Genomic DNA, 24581 nt, shown 5'->3' on the forward strand with positions numbered 1-24581 from the left:
TCAGCGAAAGCTAAAGTTGAAAATTAATTCCTGTTTTTTTAAAAACCTGGCACTTTTTACGGAACTAAGGCAACATCCATCGCGGCTTTTAAAAAACTACTAAGGGACAGATGTACACAGCTTCTAACGTAAAACATAAACACATTTTAATGACTGTAGTGGGAGATTTAGAAAGTTTTGTACCATTTACATCTGGGAACATCTGTGTTATTGGACGTGAGCCCAAACAAGATCAAGTGTAGGAAAATGTGTTTGTCACATCAGTCTTGTTTTGCAGTTCACTTGATGTAGTCGGGCTTTTAAAACAGTCTCAAGGACGCCATAATAGAGGAACCTTAAGTCCGGCGCTGCCTCTGTCAGTCCCATACGCCAGACAGTCACGTCAACTCAAACAGTGGGCTTTTCTGCAAAATACTTCTGGTGTCTCTATAGCTTATCTTCTTAACCTGCTTCTGAATTGTGGGGTGTGGGGGGGGTGGAGCGGTGTAATGACTTTAATCAGACAATTGAGGTGGGCCTGTTAGAATAGAAACTCCCTGATTAAGGGTCGCTCAAGGGGGGGCCACCCAACTTTACTGGCTGCCCCTCTACCATGGCTATGTCCACAGCTGGATGTCCCTGGAAAGGGAGCATGCGGTGTCTGAGGGCACAGCTGATGCCTTCCATGCCTGCTGGGCACCGCAGGGACGGGGGTGTATTATTGCCCCCTTTAGTCACATTCTAATTTGATGTGTTAGGTACTTGTTCCATTTCTTTTGTTTCAGGCGCTTCCCCTTTTCGAGTTATCCATAAGTTAATTTGATTTTGTTCATTTGGTTGGACAGCAGAAGATTAAGGGCCAGACTGGTGGGCCAATCAGGGAGCTTTGTATTTAACCAGGCGTGTCAGTTCCTCTGGGACTCCGAGTGTAGACTGCTCACTGAAAGCTCTCTGTGTGCTGCTGTCAGACTTGTAAGTGAAGGGATTTTGGTGAAGGGACTTATGCCTCTGAGGATGTATTACGGGGGAGTGGGTGAATTCCAGCTTTAACATAAGAAGCAACAATGGAATTTTCCGCCTGTGATTAGAATCCTGCCAATGAGGCACAGCTTCATTTATATGCAACTTTTGTAAGAACATGATTCCATCTGAAGCCTATTCATGACTGGGAGTGTCTCCCGTAGTTTATTGAAGATCCACCCCTGCACAGGACTTGTATGGAGGCAGCCCCTGCGTCATTACATTGCTCCCTCTCCTATTTATGAGGTGTCATTGCCAACACTGTTGCTATGGGAACGCTGTACTTCCAACACAACTACTGCGCTCACCTTCTGGGAAGACAGCTGCGCTCACTTGCTCAGCAGCAGTGAGCTGCCCAGGAGTGCGGGACCTCCACATTACAACAGCAAAGAAGGTGGCAGCAAGATTTATCTCTGAACGCCTCTCAGACTCACTCTCAGCTGTCCCTTGGCCCAGTTGCCAATGGTATCCTAGAATTTTGCCCCTCAGTCATAAGGGTTTACAGCACAGAAACAGGCCCTTCAGCCCAAGTTGTCCAGTTTTTACCCCTAAGCTAGTCCCAATTGCATGCAATTGACCCATATCCCTCTATACCCATCTTACCCATGTAACCTAAACACTTTTCAAAAGACAAAATTTTACCCACCTCTATTACTACCTCTGGCAGCTCATTCCAGACACTCACCATCCTCTGAGTGAAAACATTTCTCCTCTGGACCCTTTTGTATCTCTCCCCTCTCACCTTAAACCAATGCCCTCTAGTTTTAGACTCCCCTACCTTTGGGAAAAGATATTGACTATTTAGCTGATCTGTGCCCCTCATCATTTTATAGACCTCTACAAGATCATCCCTAAGCCTCCAGTGCTCCAGGGGGAAAAGTCCCAGTCTATCCAGCCTCCCCTTATAACTCAAACCATCAAGTCTCGGTAGCATCCTAATAAATCTTTTCTGCACTCTTTCTAGTTTAATAATATACTCTCTATAATAGGGTGACCAGAACTGCACACAATATTCCAATTGTGGCCTTACCAATGTCTTGTACAACTTCCCAACTCCCGTATTCAATGTTCTGACCAAAACTCTGTAATCATCAGTGTTAGTTTTTTTTTAAAACAATCTGTTTTTCCCCTGCTCAATTTTCTCATTCATCCATTTGGGTCTTTCACTGAGGGAATGAAAGGTTAAAAATCAGAAGAAGAGTTTAATGAAATAACCATTGGTCCCATTGGCAAAGAACTCGACTGGTTACAGTTTGCACATTCCCCCCATGTCTGCGTGGGTTTCCTCAAGGTGTTATGGTTTACTCCCACAGTAAGAAGTCTCACAACACCAGGTTAAAATCCAACAGGTTTATTTAAAACATAGAACATGGAACATTACAGCGCAGTACAGGCCCTTTGGCCCTCGATGTTGTGCCGACCAGTGGAACCAATCTAATGACCCTCTAACTAAACTATTCCAATGTTATCCATATGCCTATCCACTGACCATTTGAACACCCTTAAAGTTGGTGAGTTTTGGAACGCTGTTCCAAAAGCTAGTGGCGTTTACTACCAAATAAACCTGTTGGACTTTAACCTGGTGTTGTAAGACTTCTTAATGTGTTTACCCCAGTCCAACACCGGCATCTCCATATCTTTACACCCACAGTCCAAAGATGTGCAGGTTAGGTTGGTTCACCATGCTGAATTGCCCCTTAGCATCCCAGGATATGTAGGTTAGAGGGATTAGCGGGTAAATGTATGGGGCTACAGGGATCGGACCTGGGTGCAGGCTCGATGGGCCAAATGGCCTTCTTCTGCACTGTAGTGTTTCTGTAATTCTATATCACAGAAGGAGGCCCTTTGGCCTCTAAATGAGTCAAAGCACCTAGTGTCACTCCCATGCCTCTCCTTGTAACCCTGCATTCCTCCTTTTCAAGTAATAATCCAATTTCCTTGTGAGTGTTTTGATTGACCCTGCCTCCAGCACACTCCCGTTTCCCCCCCTTCTCCCCTTCCTTGGTTTTCAATCTTCTTTAAACGGCCTCTGTCAGACCTGCTGCCTTTACAGCAACGCTGTCGACCCTTACCTGCCCTCTGAAATGGCCTAAGAATCCACAGAACAGAAGTTGGAAATGGGCAGCAAATGTTGGTCAACAGTACCCACATCCCATGAAAAAATGAACTGTCCTTGTCATACTGGTTCCAAAATGGACGTCATATAAGAACTAGGAGCAGGAGTCGGCCATCAGGCCCCTCGAGCCTACTCCGCCATTCAATAAGATCATGGCTGATCTTTTTGTGGACTCACTTACCCGCTCGCTCACCATAACCATTAATTCCTTTACTGTTCAAAAATTTATCTATCCTTGCCTTAAAAACACTCAACGAGGTATCCTCAACTGGGCAGGGAATTCCACAGATTCACAACCCTTTGGGTGAAGAAGTTCCTCCTCAACTCAATCCTCATGACAGCATTGGGCGTCATCTCTCGCTCTCCTCAAAGTTCCTCTTCCCATTCCATCATGTTCTTCACTTCAGCACCAAGAAATCACTTGGACACTCCCTCGTTACCACACCACTGTTTTCTTTCTTGTACGATGCGGAGTAACAACAGGATGCATTTGGAAGCAATTATCAGGACAGATGTCTCTGAGGCTTGACCCTGCGTGCTGCTCGGAACATAAACCAAGGATTTGGACAAATTAGGATGTTGGAAAGAATTCAGCCATTTTCCCCATGGGCGAATGCCATTCCAAGAAACTTGACTCACCAGCCAATGGTTAATTTAGCAATATGTGCTTACGAACACGACGGCCTTGATTCTAACCCGCCCCCCCCCCCCCCCCCCCCCGTCCACAGGGAAGGCAGGTTCTGGAAGCGGAGTTGGATTATGGAGCAACCTCACCCCATTCCTCTCCGCCGGAGCTTAGACCTCCTGTTGCTCCCAACTGTTGGCCAGCCAGTCAAGCTAGCCGGGCTGTCAGGAGGGAGTGAGCTCCAATTTATTCAAGCAAGGCCCTGTCGGGGCTTCCACCTGGCCCAGTTTGCCTCGCACCCACACCCCTCACCCCATGAACACCACCACGAATTTTCACTTTCTCTTGCAAGGAATTGTTCGAATCAGTTTTGATAACCAGAGGCTGGAAGCTCACAAATCTTTGACTTGAAAGGAACACGTTTGCGGAAGATCTCTCGCTCCGCAGAAGCCACCTGATCTGCTGAGCGTCTCCAGCCTTCTCTGAAGTCCAGTATCGATTAGGATTTAGCTGTTGTTAAGCCTCTGGGGGTTTGCCTACTTATCACCCAGAGATCTTGAAGGCTTGGAATTAAAAGTTTGGTGTTGATGAAACAAAACCAAAGAGTTTGTTTGAGTTATTTGATCACGGGGAGAGAGCTGTACTCTCGAACTGAAACAGAGAGTGAAGAAAATTATTCAGTTTCCATTGGAGAATTGGGAGTCATACGCCGAACATCCTCATTCCAGCGTCACAGGAAAGTCCAAAAGCATATCTGTAGTTGCCCTGAGACGGTAGTTGTGGACTTTGTTCTTGAACAATATGGATCGGTAATCCATATCGCAGCCACATCGGTGTGGGGTTGTGAAGAAAGAAAGACTTGCATTTCTATCGCACTTTTCACGAGCACTGGGGACCTAATAGTTCCTCACAGCCCAATGAACTATTACTGAAGTGTAGTCTCTTACTGTCATGTAGGAAACGTGTTAGCTAATTTGCGTGCAGCAAGATCCCACAAACAACCACTCCAAAGATGTGCAGGTTAGGTTGATTGGCCGTGCTAAGTTGCCCCTTAGTGTCCTGGGATGCGTAGAGGGATTGGAGAGTAAATATGTGAGGATACGGGGGGATAGAGCTGGAGGGATTGTTGTCGGTGCAGACTCGATGGGCTGAATGGCCTCTTTCTACGCTGTAGGCGTTCTATGATTAAGCAAACAACTTGGCAATGACTGGGTCATTTGTTTTTGCGCTGATAATTGAGGGATAAACTGTTTGTCAAATGTCAAGGGCAACTCCCCCCCCCCCACCACCACTTTTCTTTGTGTAAAGTCCCAAACATGTAGATTTTAACAAAAAGAAGAGACCATGGTTTGCACACATCGATTCAAAGTAACACACAACAGATTTTATTGAGGGAGATGTTCTCTGCACAGAGTACAAAACCGAAAGTAAAACAGCAGCCTGTGGCAACATCCCCATGACATCACTATCGAATCATGTGATCAGTTCTTAAAGCAACCTGCAACCCTTTTAAATATAAAACCCTTTGAAATTCCCTCAAGGAGTCAATGAACCAGTTATGTCTAACCTTTCATTGGGCTTTCTTAAAAGAAAATGGGCAGTAAGGTGGCACAGTGGTTAGCACTGCTACCTCACAGTGCAAGGGACCCAGGTTCGATTCCCACTTGGGTCACTGTCTGTGCAGAGTTTGCATGTTCTCCCCGTGTCTGCATGGGTTTCCTCTGGGTGCTCCGGTTTTCTCCCATGGTCCAAAAAATGTGCGGGTTAGATGGATTGGCCATGCTAATTTCTCCCTCAGTGTACCCAAAGTAGTGTGGCAACTAGGGAATTTCCACAATAACTTCATTGCATTATTAATATAAGCCTTCTTGTGACAGCTACACTTAAAAACTTAAGGTCACAAACCCACTCAAGTCAACCCCCTCAAGACTACGGCCGTCGCACCTCTCTAACACTCCTCAACAACCTCATAACCAGCTCTAAAACGCACGTCACAGCCTGGAAACCAAAAAAGAGTCCATCTTCTCAATTTCCACTCAGGACGCAGCAGCCTAGCTGTGAAATACAGCCAAGCAGACAAGACAACGGAACTGCGCCATCTACGTGCACACCAAGAACAGAAAACGTGAGAAAATCGGCATTATCACCAGCAGCAAACAAGCCTCCCCCGGTCGCACAGTGGAAAATAGTGCCATTGCAGGGAAGTCCATTGTCAACTTGCCAATCACCTGATGAAGGAGCAGCGCTCTGAAAGCTCGTGATATCAAAGAAACCTGTTGGACTTTAACCTGGTGTTGTGAGACTACTTACTAAAAACTTAAGGTTATTTTATTTAACCTTCTTCCACCTCTTCGGTCTCACGACAGAGGTTAAGGAATGACCTGATAGAAGTCTACAAGATTATGAGAGGGATGGACAGAGTGGATAGTTAGAAGCTTTTTCCCAGGGTGGAAGAGTCAGTTATTAGGGGGGTCATAGGTTTTAAGATGTGAGGGACAAGGTTTAAAGGAGACGTACGAGGCAAGATTTTTACACAGAGGGTGTTGGGTGCCTGGAACTTGCTGCTGGGGGAAGCAATGGAAGCAGATGCAATAGTGACTTTTAAGGGGCATCTTGACAAATAGGATGGAAATAGAGGGATACGGTCCCCAGAAGAGTAAGGGGTTTTAGTTCAGTCGGGCAGCATGGTCAGTGCAGGCTCGGAGGGCCGAAGGGCCTGTTCCTGTGCTGTAATTTTCTTTGTTCTTTGTTCTTTTCTATCTTGTGCACCTTTTGTAAATTTGTCCGGGTCACCAACATGGCACTAGAAGGGCACCAGCAAAGGATGAGATGTCTCCTGATGGTTCCTCTCTTCCCCTGGGCACCTACCTGACAACTTTGCCCTGTCGCAAGGCTGTGATTGGAGATTCACCAGATTGGCAAAATGAATAGCATCAAGTTTGGAGCAGCTAGCAAGTAAAAAAAATCTTTAAAAAGTTGTGAATCGAATCGTTCCACCAACGATAAACTACCGACTAAGAATACGGGTAAATGTAAAGGAACTGTAGCTGGGTTTTAGCACATTTCGCTTCATATCTGGCATCTGGAAATGTTTGGAATTTTGGACTCTGTAGCTTGACGTTTATTGTTAGAAAAACACTCGAGTCTGTTTTAAAACAAGCAGTTCAAGGACATTACAAACTAACATGGTTTATGGATGAGGAGTCAGTTTGAACTTAGTTGTCGGAATTCCTTGTGGGGAGAAAAAGACTTTTTGTATCAGGATAACTAAGGACATTATAGCGTAGAACTGGCAATGTTCATTTGATAAGGTCTCTCACTGGAGACCTGTTGTCCAAGTGAAATCTCTTTGAGTAAAGAATGTTATGAAATAGGTTAATAAATCAGCCTGGTTAAGAAATGAGCTCTGATCTATTGTATTCAGTCTTTTGAATGGGTCCGTTGTAACAAAGAAGGTGTCCCTAGACCTCGACAATTTTTGTGAGCATTGCAAAGAGCAACAATCTTAACCAGGGTTTATTAAAGCCAGATTTAGTAAATGTCTTAGTTTCGACAGTTTTCAACCTTTGTGTTCTACCTCAGACTGAGCCAAGCTTCAAACTCTGCTTGCCATCCATTGCTGAGACAGTCTATCTACATCTTTGAGACACTGTCTAACCCATAGAAACCTAGAAATACAGAAAATAGGTGCAGGAGGAGGCCATTCAGCCCTTCGAACCTGTACCACCATTCAATATGATCATGCTAATCATGCACTTCCAGTATCCTAGTCCTGCTTTCTCTCTATATCCCTTGATCACTTTAGCTACTAGGGCCACACCCAGCTCCCTCTTGAACATATCGAATGAATTGGCTTTCTGGTGGAGAATTCCACAAGTTCACAACTCTCTGAGTGAAGAAGTTCTTCCTCATCTCAGTCCTGAATTGCTTACTCCTTATTTTTAGACTGTGACCTCTAGTTCTGGGCTTCCTCAACATCAGGAACACTCTTCCCGCATCTAGCCTGTCCAGTCCCATCAGAATTTTATATGTTTCTCTGAGATCCCCTCTCATTCTTCTAAATTCCGGTTGATCCAATCTTTCTTCATATGTCAGTCCTGCCGTCCCAGGAATCAGTCTGGTGGACCTTCGCTGGACTCCATCAATAGCAGAATGTCCTTCCTCAGACGAGGAGACCAAAATTGCACACAATACTTGAGGTGTGTCCTCACCAAGGCCCTGCAGTAATTCATCCTTACTCCTGTACGCAAATCCGCTTGCTATGAAGGCCAGCATGCCATTAGCAGAAATGGTCGAAAGCTTCACATTTTCAGGTGTCCAGATCACCAGCAACCTGTTTTGGTCCCTCCATGCTGACACTATAGTTAAGAAAGCCCACCACCGCCTCTACTTTCTCAGAAGACTAAGGAAATTTGGCATGTCAGCTACAATTCTCACCAACTTTAACAGATGCACCATAGAAAGCATTCTTTCTAGTTGTATCACAGCTTGGTATGGGCTCCTGCTCTGCCCAAGACCGCAAGGAACTACAAAAGGTCGTGAATGTAACCCAATCCATCACACAAACCATCCTCCCATCCATTGGCTCTGTCTACACTTCCTGCTGCCTCGGAAAAGCAGCCAGCATAACTAAGGACCCCACACACCCCAGACATTCTTCCTTCCACCTTCTTCCATTGGGATAAAGATACAAAAGTCTGAGGTCATGTACCAGTCGACTCAATATCAGCCTCTTCCCTGCTGCCATCAGACTTTTGAATGGATCTACCTCGCATTAAGTTGATCTTTCTCTACACCCTAGCTATGACTGTAACACTACATTCTGCACTCTCTTGTTTGAGAGGGCTCTAATCACAAACAGGGCAAATAAAGACACAAACTTTCACATTATACTCCCCACCCACCTGACGAAGGAACAGCCAGTTCCGAAAGCTAGTGGCGTTTGCTACAAATAAACCTGTTGGACTTTAGCCTGGTGTTGTGAGACTTCTTACTGTGTTTACCCCCAACCAACGCCGGCATCGCCACATCATTTAAACAGGAGTGTCGGTTCCTCTGGTACTCCGGCTGTAGGCTGCTGACTGAGGGCACTCTGTAGAGTGTTGTTGGATCTTGCAAATGAAGGAATTCTGGCCAAGGGACTTGCGCCTCCGAGAACTTATTACAGATCCACTAAAGTTTCCACGCCTCAAGCAGGCAGAGTGATCTCACTGTTATTCATGGCTTAAAGATCAAGTGGATTATTACAGCCGGAGAGAAGCTGACACAGTTAGTGACAGGCCACTGAGCAGTTTGAAGTCCCAATCGTTATTTGTAGCCGACTGGGAGCAGGAAGGAATCCTACGGTGTGGGGAATTCTCAGTGACAGAAACTGGAAAGCGGCTTACGGTTCCACAATGAGCTTCTGCCCGAAATCACAACCATTCAGGAATGACAAAGATAAAAGGTGGCCACACAGATTTTTTTAAAAAGGATTAGCTGGTCAGAACGAATCGGATCTTACTGAACCCTTCAGCCAGGGAATTAGCAATTGACGGGAAGCTAGGGTGTCCAACATTGATGGAAAGAAAATGAAAATATCACAGGAAGGGGAGAAAAATACGACAGAAAGAAGCATAAAATATTATGATAGTGCACCTTCTCGTAGTGGCACCTATAGAATCCAGAATTCAGAAGGAGGCCATTCAGCCCATCAAGCCTGCACCAACTTTCTGACAGAGTATCTTACCCAGGGCCTCCAACCCCTATCCCCATAACCCCACACATTTATCCCGCTAATCCCCCTAACCTTGGGATACTAAGGGGCAATTTAACATGGCCTCTCACACATGCCTTTTCAGAAAGGAAATCTGCCATCTTACCTGGTCTGGCCCCCATGTGACTCCCTCTGTAGCTGCCCTCTGTAGTGGCTAAACAAGCCATTCAGTTCGGGGGCAATTATAATTATAATACAATTAGTTCCCGTAACTCCGTTTCCGTAGCTAGTTATTCCTGGGACAGTTCGCTAGTCTGTTGCCAGAAACTTATATCTTAAGAGGCACCACTCCACATCAAGCATGGCTGACCAGGAATCTCTCCAAGACCAACTGGAATTATAGAATAGAACCCTTACAATGCCAAAGGAGGCCATTCGGCCCATCAAGTCTGCACTGACTCTCTGACAGAGCGCCTTACCCGGGCCCTATTCCAGAATCTGATGTGTTTACCCTGCTAAGCTCCCTAACCCACACAACTTTGGACATTAAGGAGCAATTTAAGATGACCAATCCGTCTAACCTGCACACCTTGGGACTGTGGGAAGAAACCGGAGCACCCGGAGGAAACCCACGCAGACACGGGGAGAACGTGCAGACTCCACACAGACAGCGACCCGAGCCGGGAATCGAATCTGGGTCCCTGGCGCTGTGAGGCAGCCGTGCTAACCCACTGTGCCACCATGCCGCTCCAATTAGGGATGGGTAACAAACGCTGGCCTTGCCAATGGTGCCCAGCACTGAGTAAAGAAACATTGCTCCAACATTCGTTGAGTAACAGCCTCAGTGTGAAGATGGGAGACAGGGGTGGTTGGGAGCAAGGGGGCTGGGAGGGGGGAGGTGCTGTTCTGACTTTGCCTCAGGAATGAATATATTTCAGATATTCAGCCGTGTGTGGCACGCAGCACCCTCAGAAGACTATGTGCAGGATCTCAGCAGAACTTCCAATATCAAGCGATGCACCTCAGAAGGAAGAATGAGGAGAGGCAATGCAAAATAATTGGGACGGTTTTAAAGGACGGGCAGGGATCGAGACATTTGGAGCGGGGGGGGGGGGTGTGCGGTGGGTTTATATATGAGAAAGCGGCAGGGTGAATTGGGGCGGCACGGTGACACAGTGGTTAGCATTGCTGCTTCACAGCGCCAGAGACCTGGGTTCGATTCCAGCCTCGGGTCACTGTTTGAGTGGAGTCTGCACATTCTCCCCGTGTCTGCGTGGGTTTCCTTCGGGTGCTCCGGTTTCCCCCCAACACTCCAAAGGTGTGCAGGTTGGGTTGATTGGCCATAGTGTCAGGATGATTAGAATGGTACATATATTGAGTTACGAGAATAGGACCTGGGTGGGGTTGTTGTCGGTGCAGACTTGATGGGCTGAATGGCCTCCTTCTGCACTGTAAGGATTCTAACCTATGACAAGGTTCATTTTTAAACAACTGCGTGTAAACACGTTGCAAGAACTGGTCCAAAATTCACATACGGCAAATATCCGAGTGAAGGGAAGCAGGGTTGAAGGAAATCTTTGCGGAATTTTACCGGCACGCCTGCCCCGATTCCGGGGCTATCAGAACGGCATTCCCCATTGGCCTCAGGCGGAATTTTACAAAGTTTACAAGGCGAGGCAGTTAAAATCCGGCACTCGCGCCCAAATTGGGATCATTGTCACATGGGACTGAACTGTGGGCTTATTCCTTGAACTTCCAACTTGAGAATGTCCAGAATACATTTGTCTGTTCCCTGCCTCGTGTGTTGAATTACAAACTATGTGACCCCAGTTAGGCACTGAAGGGAAACTCCATCTCTTAAATTATGAGCTGAGAGTGTCTGGGCTTGAATCTGTCAAACTGTCACGCAGCTGCCTAATGCTGGTGATACAGACCAGGGACTTTACAATGCCTCAACTTTGTTTAAAACTCATTAACAAGGCAGAGCCAGGAAGCAAACCTGATGCTGCAAGTATTTATTTTCTGAAAGTATTCATTCAGCAAGTTTGGACGATACTTACAATTAAGAGGAAAGTTACAGCAAATCCTGAACTGAAATATAAACCCATTTTGAGCTATCAGAACTGATTGTCACTGAAAGATGACCCATGTGAAGAGGAACTGGCTTGATCCACAGGGGTCTGTCAATATCATTCAAATTTCAGTGGGACATATCTGGAGCAATCCCATCCATTGATTCTGTCTACACTTCCCGCTGCCTCAGCAAAGCAGCCAGCATAATCAATGACCCCATGCACCCCGGACATTCTCTCTTCCACCTTCTTCCATCGGGGAAAAGATACAAAAGTCTGAGGTCACGTACCAACCGAGTCAAGAACAGCTTCTTCTCTGCTGCCGTCAGACTTTTGAATGGACCTACCTTGCATTAAGTTGATCTTTCTCTACACCCTAGCTATGACTGTAACACTACATTCTGCACTGTCTTCTTTCCCTCTCTGTGAATGGTATGCTTTGTCTGTAAAGCACGCAAGAAACAGTATCTTTCACTGTATGTTAATACATGTGACAATAATAATCAAATCAAATCAATAACACCTCTCAAAAGTGTTGCATCCAAAAAGTTCATCTCTTAAAAACCCATCACAGGGCACCAAGCTGCGATTAACGTAAACGTTCACCATTTGTTAAATTAACAAGGCCATTTAGTTCACTAGTTTCAACGTAGGTGTCAGCAGAGGCCCGGCAAGTAACACTCCTGCCTCGAAGACTTACTCCGTAGAATGAGCTGACGCAGTGTTTGCTGCGCTGTAGGAAGTGACATCTTTATGTCACTTGTCCACCTGAGTGGATGGACAGGGCCCCCCGATATTACTCTGGGATCTCCCTTGTCCACCCACTCAGGAGGACAGGACAGATACCAGACTCTGTTACACAGCAGAGCAGGGGAGATGTCTCCTCAGTTTTGGCCACTATTTATGCTTTGGTCACCATGGGAGCTTGCTGCGTGCAAATTGGCTGCTGTGAAAATTGCCACAACAAAACCAACTTGAGCAAGCAGGGTGGCATAGTGGTTAGCACTGCTGCCTCACAGCGCCAGGGACACGGGTTCGATTCCCAGTTTGGGTCACTGCCTGTGTGGAGTTTGCACATTCTACCCGTGTCTGCGTGGGTTTCCTCCGGATGCTCCAGTTTCCTCCCACATTCCAAAGACGTGCGGGTTACGTGGATTGACCGTGCTAAATTTGTCCTTGGAGTCCCAAGATATAAAGGCGGGGACAATTAACGGGGTAAGCAAGTGGGGTTATGAAATAAGCCCGGGTAAGTGTTGTGCAGACTTGATGGGCTGAATGGCCTCCTTCTCTGGGGGTTCTATGATTCTGTGGTGATGGAGACCGGAGTTTTGTACAATCCATCCTCAGTGTCATACACAGAAGGGTAGGACATGTATCAGCAATAACGTTGAGATTTGACTACTGTCCGTTTGTCACTGAGCTCCCACGTTACAATGCCGTGTGTTGTCTCCTCCAGAGCACCTCAGCTGTTGGAACAGGAGACCTCCACCATGGTGGCCGTGAAGATGTTGAAAGAAGAGGCTTCGCCTGACATGCAAGCGGATTTCCAGAGAGAGGCAGCCCTCATGGCAGAGTTTGACCACCCAAACATCGTCAAACTGTTAGGTAACTCCTGCCTTCCAAACTGAAAATGCACGTTACCACCACCTGTAACAACCTTTGGCGCTGGGCCGCATTAAGACTAGTGAGCAGTTAGCTGGGGTGGAAGGTTTTAGGGAATGTCTGAAAGGAGGACGGCGGCGGAGAGGTTTGGGGAGGGAATCCCAGAACTTGGAGGACTCAGGCAGCTGAAGCCACGGGGGCCATTAGAATCGGGGAAGTTCGAGAGGTCTGAGTTGGAGGAGTGCAGGGATCTGGGAGGGTTGTGGGGCTGGAGGGGGTTACACGGGTGAGGCTATACTGCGAGTTGCGAGCAAACACTGCTTGACTGGTGGCTGATATCGGTTAGCTCGGGGAAGGTTAATGATAGATCAGAATCGGTGCCAGTTAGGATATTGGCAGCAGAGCTTTGGTTAATGTCAAGTTAATAGAGAATAGAATGTGGGAGGCTGCCCAGGGGAGCGTTGGAATTGTTGAGTCTAGTCTGACAATGAGCGTTTCAGCAGCAGGCAGTGGCGTGGGGGGTGGGGGGATTAGCGGGGTGGGGGTGGGGTGGGGGGAAGGGGAGTTTAGGAGCTAAATCTTATCCTGCTCTGCTCATTAAAGCCCATGACTTAGCACCTTGGAACCCAGCCCAGAGCTGTCTCAAACTGTGCCTTATCGATTTCTAAAGGCATTCAAGTTATTTGTCAGGGAAATTGTTGGTTTCGTGTGGAGTAACAGCTGTTCCATTCACGTGCGGAATATATACAGCGAGGGCCAAAGCCCAAGGGTGCGAACTGAGGCCATTTCAGAAGGCCTTGTTCCTTTGTGAGTACACAGAGGGAAAACACAGCAGTGTTTCTGCAGGAGGAATGAAGGTCAAATGCTTGGTGCTGATAAATACAGTGCATGTGACTAATAAACCCACTCTGGAACCCAAACAAGGTAACATCTCACGTGCTGCTGTGCTGCATAACCACACACTGCTCCATGATCTGACCTTCTGAAAATTTGACTTATAGAGTCCCAGAGGTATACAGCATGGAAACAGGCCCTTCGGCCCAACTTGTCCATGCCGCCCCTTGTTTTTAACCCCTCGTTCCAATTGCCCGCATCTAGCCCATATCCCTCTATATCCATCTTACCCATTTTACTGTCTAAGTGCTTTTTAAAAGACAAAACTGTACCCTTCTCTACTCATACCTCTGGCAGCTCATTCCAGACACTCACCATACTTTGCGTGAAAAAATTGCACAGGTTAAGAGTCCAATGGGTTTAAAGTTTGTTTATTAGTCACAAATAGGCTTATATTAACACTGCAATGAAGCTACTGTGAAATTTCCCTAGTTGCCACACGCCTGCGCCTGTTTGGATCAATGCATCCTAACTAGCACATCTTTCTGAAAGTGGGAGGAAACTGGAGCACCCAGAGGAAGCCCACGCAGACACGGGGAGAATGTGCAAACTCCACACAGACAGTGACCCAAGCTGGGAATTGAACCGGGGGTCCTGATGCTGTCTGAGGCAGCAGTGCTAACCACTGTGCCAATCACGAGCTTTCAGAGTGCTGCTCCTTCATCAGGTGAGTGCAAGGCTGGATTTCAGAAACATGGCATATATAGATAACCGTAACTGATAGCCAAGTTCTGCACACATGAGAATGGCCTCAACTGGGATCTTGGATTCATGTCACACTATCTGTATCCCTCACCATTTGGCCTGGGCTTGCAAAATCCTACTAACTGTCCCGGCTTGAGACAATTCACACCTCTTTAGCCTGTGACTATCCCTCTCTCCACTCGCACTGTCTGTATCTGTAAAGATTCACATTCCAATCATTATCTCGCAACTGCGTCTCTGTCTATATATAGCCATGTTTGTGAAACTTACCTCTCCACTCACCTGGTGAAGGAGCAGTGCTCCGAAAGCTCGTGATTCCAAATAAAAATTTGTTTGTTTATTTATTAGTCAGAAGTAAGGCTTACATTAACACTGCAATGAAGTTACTGTGAAATCCCCCTAGGGGGAAATAATAAAGCAGTTGGACTTTGACCTGGTGTTGTGAGGCTTCTTACAGTTGCTGCCACCAGGAGAGGGGCTTTCTTGCCTCGCTGGTGTCAGAGTTGGGGATACGCTGAGTTTGGAAAAGGCTGTGGGAACTGGTGATTCAGTTTGGCAGCAATGGGAGAGGCCGTCTCGTAAAGGGCAGTGAAGGATCGACCAATACCTTCATCAAGAATGGAAATAGATCAGCAGAGAAGGATTCCGAGTCTCCTCATGGCATCCCCTCGGGATCGAGGATGACTTGCACCCACTCTGGTTCGGTGGATTCTGAGATGACCTGTTAATCCAATGGGTGACTTGCAAATTCTGCCACACACGGGGCAGGTGGTGCTTTGGAGGGTTGGTTGGGTGATGTGTTGGATAAGTCTCTGCCTTCTGAACTTTTTCTGCCTCTAAAGCCCAGATATCTTCCTGGCAACAGATTAGCGACCTGTTCCAGGAATAATTAGCTACAGAAACAGACAAAGTGTGACCTCTGCACCATGGGGATATGGAAAGGTTGAGGGAAAGAAAGACTTTGAAGAGGTGCACTGGAGATCTTCCTGTCATGTCGGTCAATATTGATTCTTCATTCACATCACGTTATTATCACACTGCTGTTTGTGAGAGCTTGCTGTGCACAAATTAGGTACATAGGAAGATGGTTGTGGTTGTGAAGGGTCAGTCATTTCTGCTCCAGGGTGAAGGAACTCTGCAGGAGTTCCTCAGGATAGTGTCCTAGGCCCAAGCTCCAAGCAGAGTGTTCATTTTGGCGGAGTGGTGTCAGACACGTGAGCTGCATAGCCTGCCAGGCTCATCGAGCTATCAGTGCCTCAATGCTGGGCAAGTTGCCTTGGGAGAGGAAGCTGCTATTGGATCATGTTTCTTGCTACCAGATTGGGAGGATCTTGCAAAGACCCTGTGGGCTGTATTTAGAACCTTAGAAAATTACAGCTCAGAAACAGGCCTTTTGGCCCCTCTTGTCTGTGTTGAACCATTTTTTGCCTAGTCCCACTGACCTGCACTTGAACCATATCCCTCCACACCCCTCTCATCCATGAACCCGTCCAAGTTTTTCTTAAATGCTAAAAGTGACCCCGCATTTACCACTTTATCCGGCAGCTCACTCCACACTCCCACCCACTCTCTGTGTGAAGTCCCCCCCCCTAATATTCTCTTTAAACTTTTCTCCTTTCACCCTTAACCCATGCCCTCTGGTATTTTTCTCCCCTAGCCTCAGTGGAAAAAGCCTGCTTGTATTCACTCTATCTATACCCATCAAAATCTTCTACACCTCTATCAAATCTCCCCTCATTCTTCTACGCTCCAGGGAATAAAGTCCTCACCTATTCAATCCCTCTCTGTAACTCAGCTTCCCGGCAACATCCTCGTGAACCTTCTCTGAACTCTTTCAACCTTATTTACATCCTTCCTGTAACTAGGTGACCAAAACTGTACACATTACTCTAAATTCGGCCTCACCAATGCCTTATATAACCTTACCATAACACTCCAACTTTTATACTCGATACTCCGATTTATAAAGGCCAATTTATAAAGGCCTGATATATTTCTCCAGTGTTTTGAGGTGTCAAATCTCTGAAACAAAGAGGAACTCGGAGATCACTGCTATTTAAAAAAAAAACCCGGAACCATCCAGTGAGATGATTCTTGATGATTCATACAGCTGTAAGAACATAAGAACTAGGAGCAGGAGTCGGCCATCTGGCCCCTCGAGCCTGCTCTGCCATTCAATAAGATCACGGCTGATCTCATGGACTCAGCTCCACTTACCCACCCGCTCATCCTAACCCTTAATGTATCTATCCTTGCCTTCAACGAGGTAGCCTCAACTGCTTCACTGGGCAGGGAATCCCACAGATTCACAAGCCCTTTGTGTGAAGAAGTTCCTCCTCAACTCAGTCCTAAATCTGCTCCCCCTTATTTTGAGGCAGTGCCCCCTAGTTCTAGTTCCACCCGCCAGTGGAATCAACCTCCCTGCTTCTACCTTCCATCACTGGTATTTCTGTAACTAATAAACAGGTGCTCATACGGCAAAGAAAAACATCATTTTCTTTTCTCAGGATTTTTCACAGCGATAACCTGAAGTTATTTCCTGGAAACTTTGGGACAAATCTGGCTAACCTGAGGAGAGGCGGGGAGGTAATTGGGCCTCAGATAGCATGAAATGGTTCAGTTTGTGTCATTAGAGCAGTGTGTTGGCCATCATGTGAAAATAGATTATTTGTTCCAAAGATTTTGTCCTGGTAACAGAGACGCACTGCCAGGCAATGTGAAAAAGACACATGCCTGATAATCTAGAGAGATAATCCCTTAGCTACTCATCTAAATACAATCACATTACACTCCATCCAGGACACAGCAGAGACCTTTAAAAAGAACAGTATCTTCCATTTTTTTTAATGGATTGTTTGTCTTATCGATGGGCCAGAAATACTTGCAGCGGATGCCAGCAATGCCAAATTGTTTTGCCTTTATATTTCCATTAGCTCACGCTGGGCCCAGACTCCAAGGCCCCATTTATTTCCAACAAAGATAATTTCCTCTGAAGCTTACACTCAGTGACACCCTCCCTTCACTTTACAATCGGCGAGCAACTGAATCGTTCGCTTGAGACGCAACTTTTGCACGATGTCGCAGTGGCTCAGTGGGTAGCACTCCCGCCTCCGAGTCACGAGGTTGTTAGCTTGAGTCCCACTCCAGATACTTGAGCCCATCATCCAGATAAATCATCCAGGGGGGGCAGCACGGTGGCATAGTGGTTAGAGCTGCTGCCTTACAGCGCTGGGGACCCGAGTTCGATTCCTGGCTTGGGTCACTGTCTGTGCTGAGTCTGCATGTTCTCCCCATGTCTGCGTGGGTTTCCTCCCACAGTCCGAAAGATGAGATGCTTTGATTTGATTTACTTTCGTCACATGTACAGTGAAAAGTATTGTTTCTCGCGCGCTATAATGTTCATAGAGAAGGAAAGGAGAGAGTGCAGAATGTAATATTACAGTCACAGCGAGGGTGTAGAGAAAGATCAACTTAATGCGAGGTAAGTCCATTCAAAAGTCTGACAGCAGCAGGGAAGAAGCAGTTCTTGAGTCAGTTGGTACGTGACCTCGAATTTTTTCATCTTTCTCCCTCAGTGTACCCAAACAGGCGCCGGAGTGTGGCAACTAGGGGATTTTCACAGTAACTTCATTGCAGTGTTAGTGTAAGCCTCCTTGTCACATTAATAAGTAAACTTTCACTTTCAGTGCTCCCAGCTGGGGATTGAGGGAGCGCTATTGAATTGCCAATTTTCAGCTGGGATATTGACCTGAGATCCTGTCTGCTCCCTCGGGAGAATGGAAGACATCCTCCAGCTCTGTTTCAAAGGAGGACGGAGATCCCTCAACCAACAGTTACTCCAGATGATGCCATTGTTGTTTGGGGGAGCTTGTTGCTTGTGTTTTACGTTACCAGAGTGTCGCCCATATATCATTGACACAATGCACTTTGGGATGTCCTTTTTTTTTATGCATTAATGGGATATGGGTGTCACTGGCTGGCCAGCACTTATTACCCATCCCTAGTTGCCCTTGAGAAGGCGGTGGTGAGCTGCCTTCTTGCATCGCTGTAGTCCACATGCTGTGGGTTGACCCGCAGTGCCGTTAGGGAGTGAATTCCAGGATTTTGACCCAGCCACTGCGAAGGAACGGCGCAATATGTTTCCAAGTCGGGATGGTGCAGTCAACCTGCATCGCGCTTCGAATCCCAACATCTTAACAATAATGCAGAGTGACAGCAGAGGAAAGAAATCGAAGCAAATCCTGAACTCCAAGTCTCACTAGTTCCTGGAGGGGAGCTTCAGGTGGTGGTGTTCCTATGTATCTGCTGCTCCTTGTCCTTCTGGGTGGAAGTGGTGGTGGGTTTGGAAGGATCTTTGATGAATTGGAACAGGCAGAGCGCAGATGGCCCAAATTTCTGTCCTTGTCCCTGCTTTCCCTTTAGAACCTTTTAGACTCCCCTTTGCCCTTCAGAGCCCTTCACTCTCTTCCTGTCCATTCTAATCTTGCTTAAAAGTGCAGAGGATTCGCATTTTTAAAAAAACCTTCAATGTTACATGGATATACAAAACATACAATATAAAATAATGAGGGGCAGAGATCAGCTAGATAGTCAAGATCTTTTCCCAAAGGTAGGAGAGTCTAAAACTGGACCAGCAGATGGGCACCACAGCAGCTCAGTGACTATCACTGTTTGCTGTGCAGACACATGGATTTGGGCCGGTGTCTGTGGGAGTTTGCGCATTCTCCCTGTGGTTGCGTGGGTTTCCTCCGGGCGCTCCGGTTTCCTCCCACACCCCAAAGATGTGCTCTTAGGCTGATTGGTGTAACAAATTGTCCCTAAATTATTCTCCCCTGGATCTGGTTTCCAATGGGGGTACCATGAGCATAGACACGGGTCAAGGGTGGAGGAGGAAAAACACATTGTTAAGATGGCGGTACGGGCTCGTTGGGCCGAAGGGCCTGTTTCCTGTGCTGTGTTGTTCTTTGTTCTTTAGAGGGCACAGGTTTAAGGTGAGGGGGGAGAGATACAAAGAGTCCAGAGGCGCAATTTTTTCACATAGAGGGTGGTGAGTGTCTGGAACGTAGTGGAGGTGGGTACAATTTTGTCTTTTAAAAAGACAGTAAGATGCGTATAGAGGGATATGGGCCAAATGCAGGAAATTGGGGCTAGCTTAGTGGTAAGAAACAGGCAGCATGGATAAGTTGGGCCGAAGGGCCTATTTCCACGCTGTAAACCTCTATGACTCTATGACAAGATGCAGCGCGAAAACAGGCCATTCAGCCCATCTGAGTTATGCCAGTGTTTATGCTCCTCATCTCACAAGATCGTGAAATCCTGCTGCTCCTTTCTTCTCCAAATACTTATCCAATTTCCCCACGAACGTATTGATACTATTCACCACAAACACTCTCTGTGCAAAAGCCTTGCATTCATGTAGCAACTTTCACAGCCTTGGGGCATTGTAAAGCAAACTGAATGAAATACTTTTCCTCATTACCGGGCAGGAAATCCAACAACCAATCTGCGCACAGCAAGCTCCCACAAGTGACAACGTGATACCCCGCACAATCTACTTTAATGATATTGATTGAGGGTGAATATTGCCCAGTCTCGAGAAGGATTTGAGCGGCATGGGATAAATTTACATCGAGGGGGCAGCTTAAGCCTCAAGTTAAAACCTCATCTCAACGATCGAGAGCAGAACTCCCCCATCTGGGGGACTAGGGTGGGGGCAGGGGTGGGAATATGGAGAGCTTCCCACTGTGAAGGCCAGTGGGGGGGAAGCACGCCAAATCCTCCAACCACGGCCTTGTCAGTCACGCAATCCAGGTGTTTTACGCCATATTTCATGGTGGGCCAGGTCTGATGGGCACAGCCTGCCATCCTATTGGCTGCCATATTGAAAAGGTGCCCAACGTCACTGCCCCACAATTGAAGAAAGGGTGTGAACCTTCTCAAAATGAAGATAGATCTTTGGGTACGCTCCAAGGCTGGAGGATGGACCCCTCCCCCATCCAGGGACACCCAATCTGGGGAGGGAGGGATCCACCTGCAGAGGCTCCCCCTCACCCGCTGCTGTGGTGTTCCAGAGTCCGGAGTCACTGGCAGCTTCCATCCTGAACTCCAGAGGCAATCCCCCCAACATCTGCATGCTGCACTGCTCCAGGTGTGTTTTCCCGCTGGCACAGGTGACCAGGCCTTCCCCGGCATTAGCAGGCGGTAAATGAGTTCCGCGCCATGCTCCACCGGGTATCCCAATCTGCCACTGCAGGCGGCAGCAGAAGGTGCCGTTGTAAACTCACGTGAGTGATTTCTGGACCTCCTGTTAAATTCTCCTGCCCGCCCACCATTGAACCCACCAGCAGGGGTTCGAGAAAATCCTGCCCAGAATGGCAGCTTTCCCCTCTGCACTGCACTGGAGTGCCAGCCTGGATTTTGTGTTTTACTCCCTGAAGCAGAACTCAAACCCACCAGGGGTGGCACGGTGGTTAGCACCCCGGCTTCACAGCTCCAGGGACCACGGTTCAATTCCTGGGTTGGGTCACTGCCTCTGCGGAATTTGCATGATCTCCCCGTGTCTGCGTGGGTTTCCTCCGGGTGTTCCACTTCCCTCTCACAGTCTAAAGATGTGCGGGTGAGGTGAATTGGCCGTGGTAAACTTGGCCTCAGTGTCCCCAAATAGGCGCCGGACTGTGGCGACTAGGGGATTTCCACAGTAACTTCATTGCAGTGTGAATGTAAGCCTATTTAAGAACATAAGAAATAGGAGCAGGAGTAGGCCATCTAGCCCTTCGAGCCTGCCCCGCCATTCAATAAGATCATGGCTGATCTAAAGTGGATCAGTTCCACTTTCCCGCTTTCTCCCCATAACCCTTAATTCCCCTGTCTATCAGAAACCTATCTACCCGTGTCTTAAATATATTTAGCGAGGCAGCCTCCACCACTTCAACGGGCAGAGAATTCCAGAGATTCACCACCCTTTGAGTGAAGAAGTTCCTCCTCAACTCTGATCTAAACTGTGCCCCCCCCCCCAACCATTATTTGTAACTAATAAATAAACTTTGACTATTTTCTTCAATCTCGGGCCAAGAACATTACCACATTGAGTCATGGTCTCGATAGTGTTGCCACTCTCTGGGTAACGGCGTCTTTTGTGGAATTCCTTACTGGGCTGACTATTGACTGTGGCCCCTTCGTTTTGGACCCCCCCTCCCCCCCCACAGATATAACCAAAAAGCTTTCACAAAACGTTGCTTTTCAAGATTAATGAGCCTTGGTAGTAAAAATCCTGGTGAGGCATCTTTCTAAAGCATTTCCATTCAACATGAAAAACATGAAGCGATGAATAATTGGAATACACTGGGGTACAATAATAAAAACCATCTGACGAATTGTCCTGTGGAGTAAGTTCAAACGTATGTGACTGATAATGAATATGATGCAACCTAGGATTCTATTTATAGCCTGCGCCACTCAAATCCCTATTTCCCAATGATCCAAGTACATGATAAAGAGACACAAAACGGACAAAGTGCAGAATCCCCCGGGACACCTCCGGTTGGATTCTGTCGACAGATTCGGAACTTTTTTTTTAAAAGCTAGCCAATCTTGAATTTATTTATTAGTGTCACAAGTAGGCTTGCATTAACACTGCAAAGAACTCCCTGTGAAAATCCCTTAGTAGCCACACTCTAGCACCTGTTTGGGGTACACTGAGGGAGAATTTAACACCGCCAATGCGCCTTAACTAGCACGACTTTCGGACTGTGGGACGAAACCAGATCACCCGGACGAAACCCACGCAGACACAGTGAGAATGTGCAGACTCCACACAGCCAGTGACCCAAGCCGGGAATCGAACCGCCTAACCACTGTGCTACCCTGAGGATTGTTATATCTCAGCTCAGAAACTCCAAAGTGTTTTATGAAGTCCAGCTGGATCATAAGTTTTGCCTCTTGAATTTGGCGAGGGTAAGCGTGGGATGGTTCATTTCAGGTATGATTCAGCTGACCCACAAGGGAGATTTCAACTAACAAAGTTTGTTTAAGAATATAGTTAACATGTATAGAAAGAAAATTAGCATTAATCTTTATCAATTACAAACCAAAAAACAACCATGACTTTGTATAACCCTTATCAAATACCTCGAAAATGTTTCAATCAAACAAACTTCCCCAAATAAAACCCTTGCCACAGGCTTAGTACAAAAAATATGAATGCTTACATGATGCTGGAGCTTAGTCCTTTGGCTGAATGCTGCAGTTCTCTTGATGCACACACAGACAAGCTTGTAGTCAGAACAGCTTTCCAAAACACCAAGGAGAGAGAGAGAGAGAGATTCTAGGCAAACACCAACAGCAGATTTTCCACTCCAGAAAGGCTGGAAGATCTTCTTCCAGCTAACAGCAGAATCTGTTATATCAGGGAGAAAGAGGAAACACTGCTTTTCACTTGACATACAGAACAGCTTCTAACTAAACCAGCCGCTAGCAGCCACACTGAAAGTAAAACCTTGAATTCACTGTGAAGAGAAAAAAAACTATTCAAAATACATGACCTGCCACTCAGTCTTCCCCTAACAAGGCAGGATCATAAAACAAATCCCAGAAAGTACCCAAGGCCCAGAGTAGAAACAAACAAAACCCCATTTAAGCCATTGAATCAGCAATAAAAGGCCATTTAACATATGCCACAATGAAACCCAAAAGGCCAGCTCCCAAACTGCAGAGAACATGATTTAAAAAAAAAACACTCCTTAAAGTTACACTAATGTCACAGGACCCAATTCAATTTATAAAGCTCACCCAGTCCCAGAGAGGGTCATTCAGAAACCTCCTAGTGTGGGGTCAAGTTGCACACAGTTTATCATCCTGAACCTCTCCCAAAACCCCATGAGCAAGAGAAGGGAAAAGAAGCAGGAACAAGGTTAAACTGTCCCCCTTTCCCCCCCTTCACTGAATTCATGTTTGTTCAATTTTGATCAACCTTTATACACAATCAATAACATATTTTTTATTACAGTGGAACATCTTCTTGCTAAAGGAATATCATTTTAAATCAAATCTCTGCGGCTGAGTTTGTTTCCAGAACGCTGCTCAGTGGCCTTATGGTTCTTAAAATTTAAATGGAAATTCTGATCGATCATCAGGCAACCTAATACTTAGAGAAACAAAGACAGGAAATGCTGGAAAATCTCAGCCAGTCTGACAGCAGGAGAGAGAATAGAGCCAACGTTTCGAGTCTGGATGACTATTCTCTCTCTATAGATGCTGTCAGACTTGCTGAGATTCTCCAGCATTCTCTCTTCATGGTTCGATTCAGGCAGTGCCTAATTTGCCTAATTCCTGGAGACACCTTGGGATAATCCAATCTTCTTCAGGTCATTGTTTAACAATATTGGACAGATTAGGGCAGGTGACCAAATGCTTTTTTTTTAATCCATTCATGGGACATGGGTGTCGCTGGCTGGGCCAGCATTTATTGCCCATCCCTAGCTGCCCTTGAGAAGGTGGTGGGGAGCTGCCTTCCTGAATTGCTGCAGTCCCTGTGATCCACAATGCTGTTAGGGAGGGAATTCCAGGATTTTGTCCCAGTGACTACGAAGCAACGACCAATATATTTCCAAGTCAGGATGGTGAGTGGCTTGGAGGGGAACTTACAGGTAGTGGTGTTCCCTTGTATCTGCTGTCCTTCTAGATGGAAGTGGTTGTGGGTTTAGAAGGTGCTGCCTAAGGATCTTTGGTGAATTGCTGCAGTGCATCTTGTAGATGGTACACACTGCTGCTACTGAGCGTCGGTGGTGGGGGGAATGGATGTTTGTAGATGTGGTGCCAATCAAGCGGGGCTGCTTTACCCTGGATGGTGTCGAGCTTCTCCAGTGTTGTTGGAGC

At 46.7% G+C, this 24581-nt stretch overlaps 1 protein-coding gene across 1 annotated transcript in view; it reads left to right on the top strand.

Moving 5' to 3' along the window:
* musk (muscle, skeletal, receptor tyrosine kinase) overlaps window positions 1–24581 on the top strand; it is a 137388-nt gene that overhangs the window by 109812 nt on the left and 2995 nt on the right. The window contains exon 16 of the mRNA XM_080189607.1: window positions 12964–13112. Coding sequence (XP_080045733.1) covers window positions 12964–13112 — 149 coding nt within the window. The remainder of the gene's footprint in view (window positions 1–12963; window positions 13113–24581) is intronic.

The sequence above is a fragment of the Carcharhinus amblyrhynchos genome, chromosome 5, assembly GCF_965287045.1.
Source record: "Carcharhinus amblyrhynchos chromosome 5, sCarAmb.v2.hapA, whole genome shotgun sequence".
Lineage (NCBI taxonomy): Eukaryota > Metazoa > Chordata > Chondrichthyes > Carcharhiniformes > Carcharhinidae > Carcharhinus > Carcharhinus amblyrhynchos.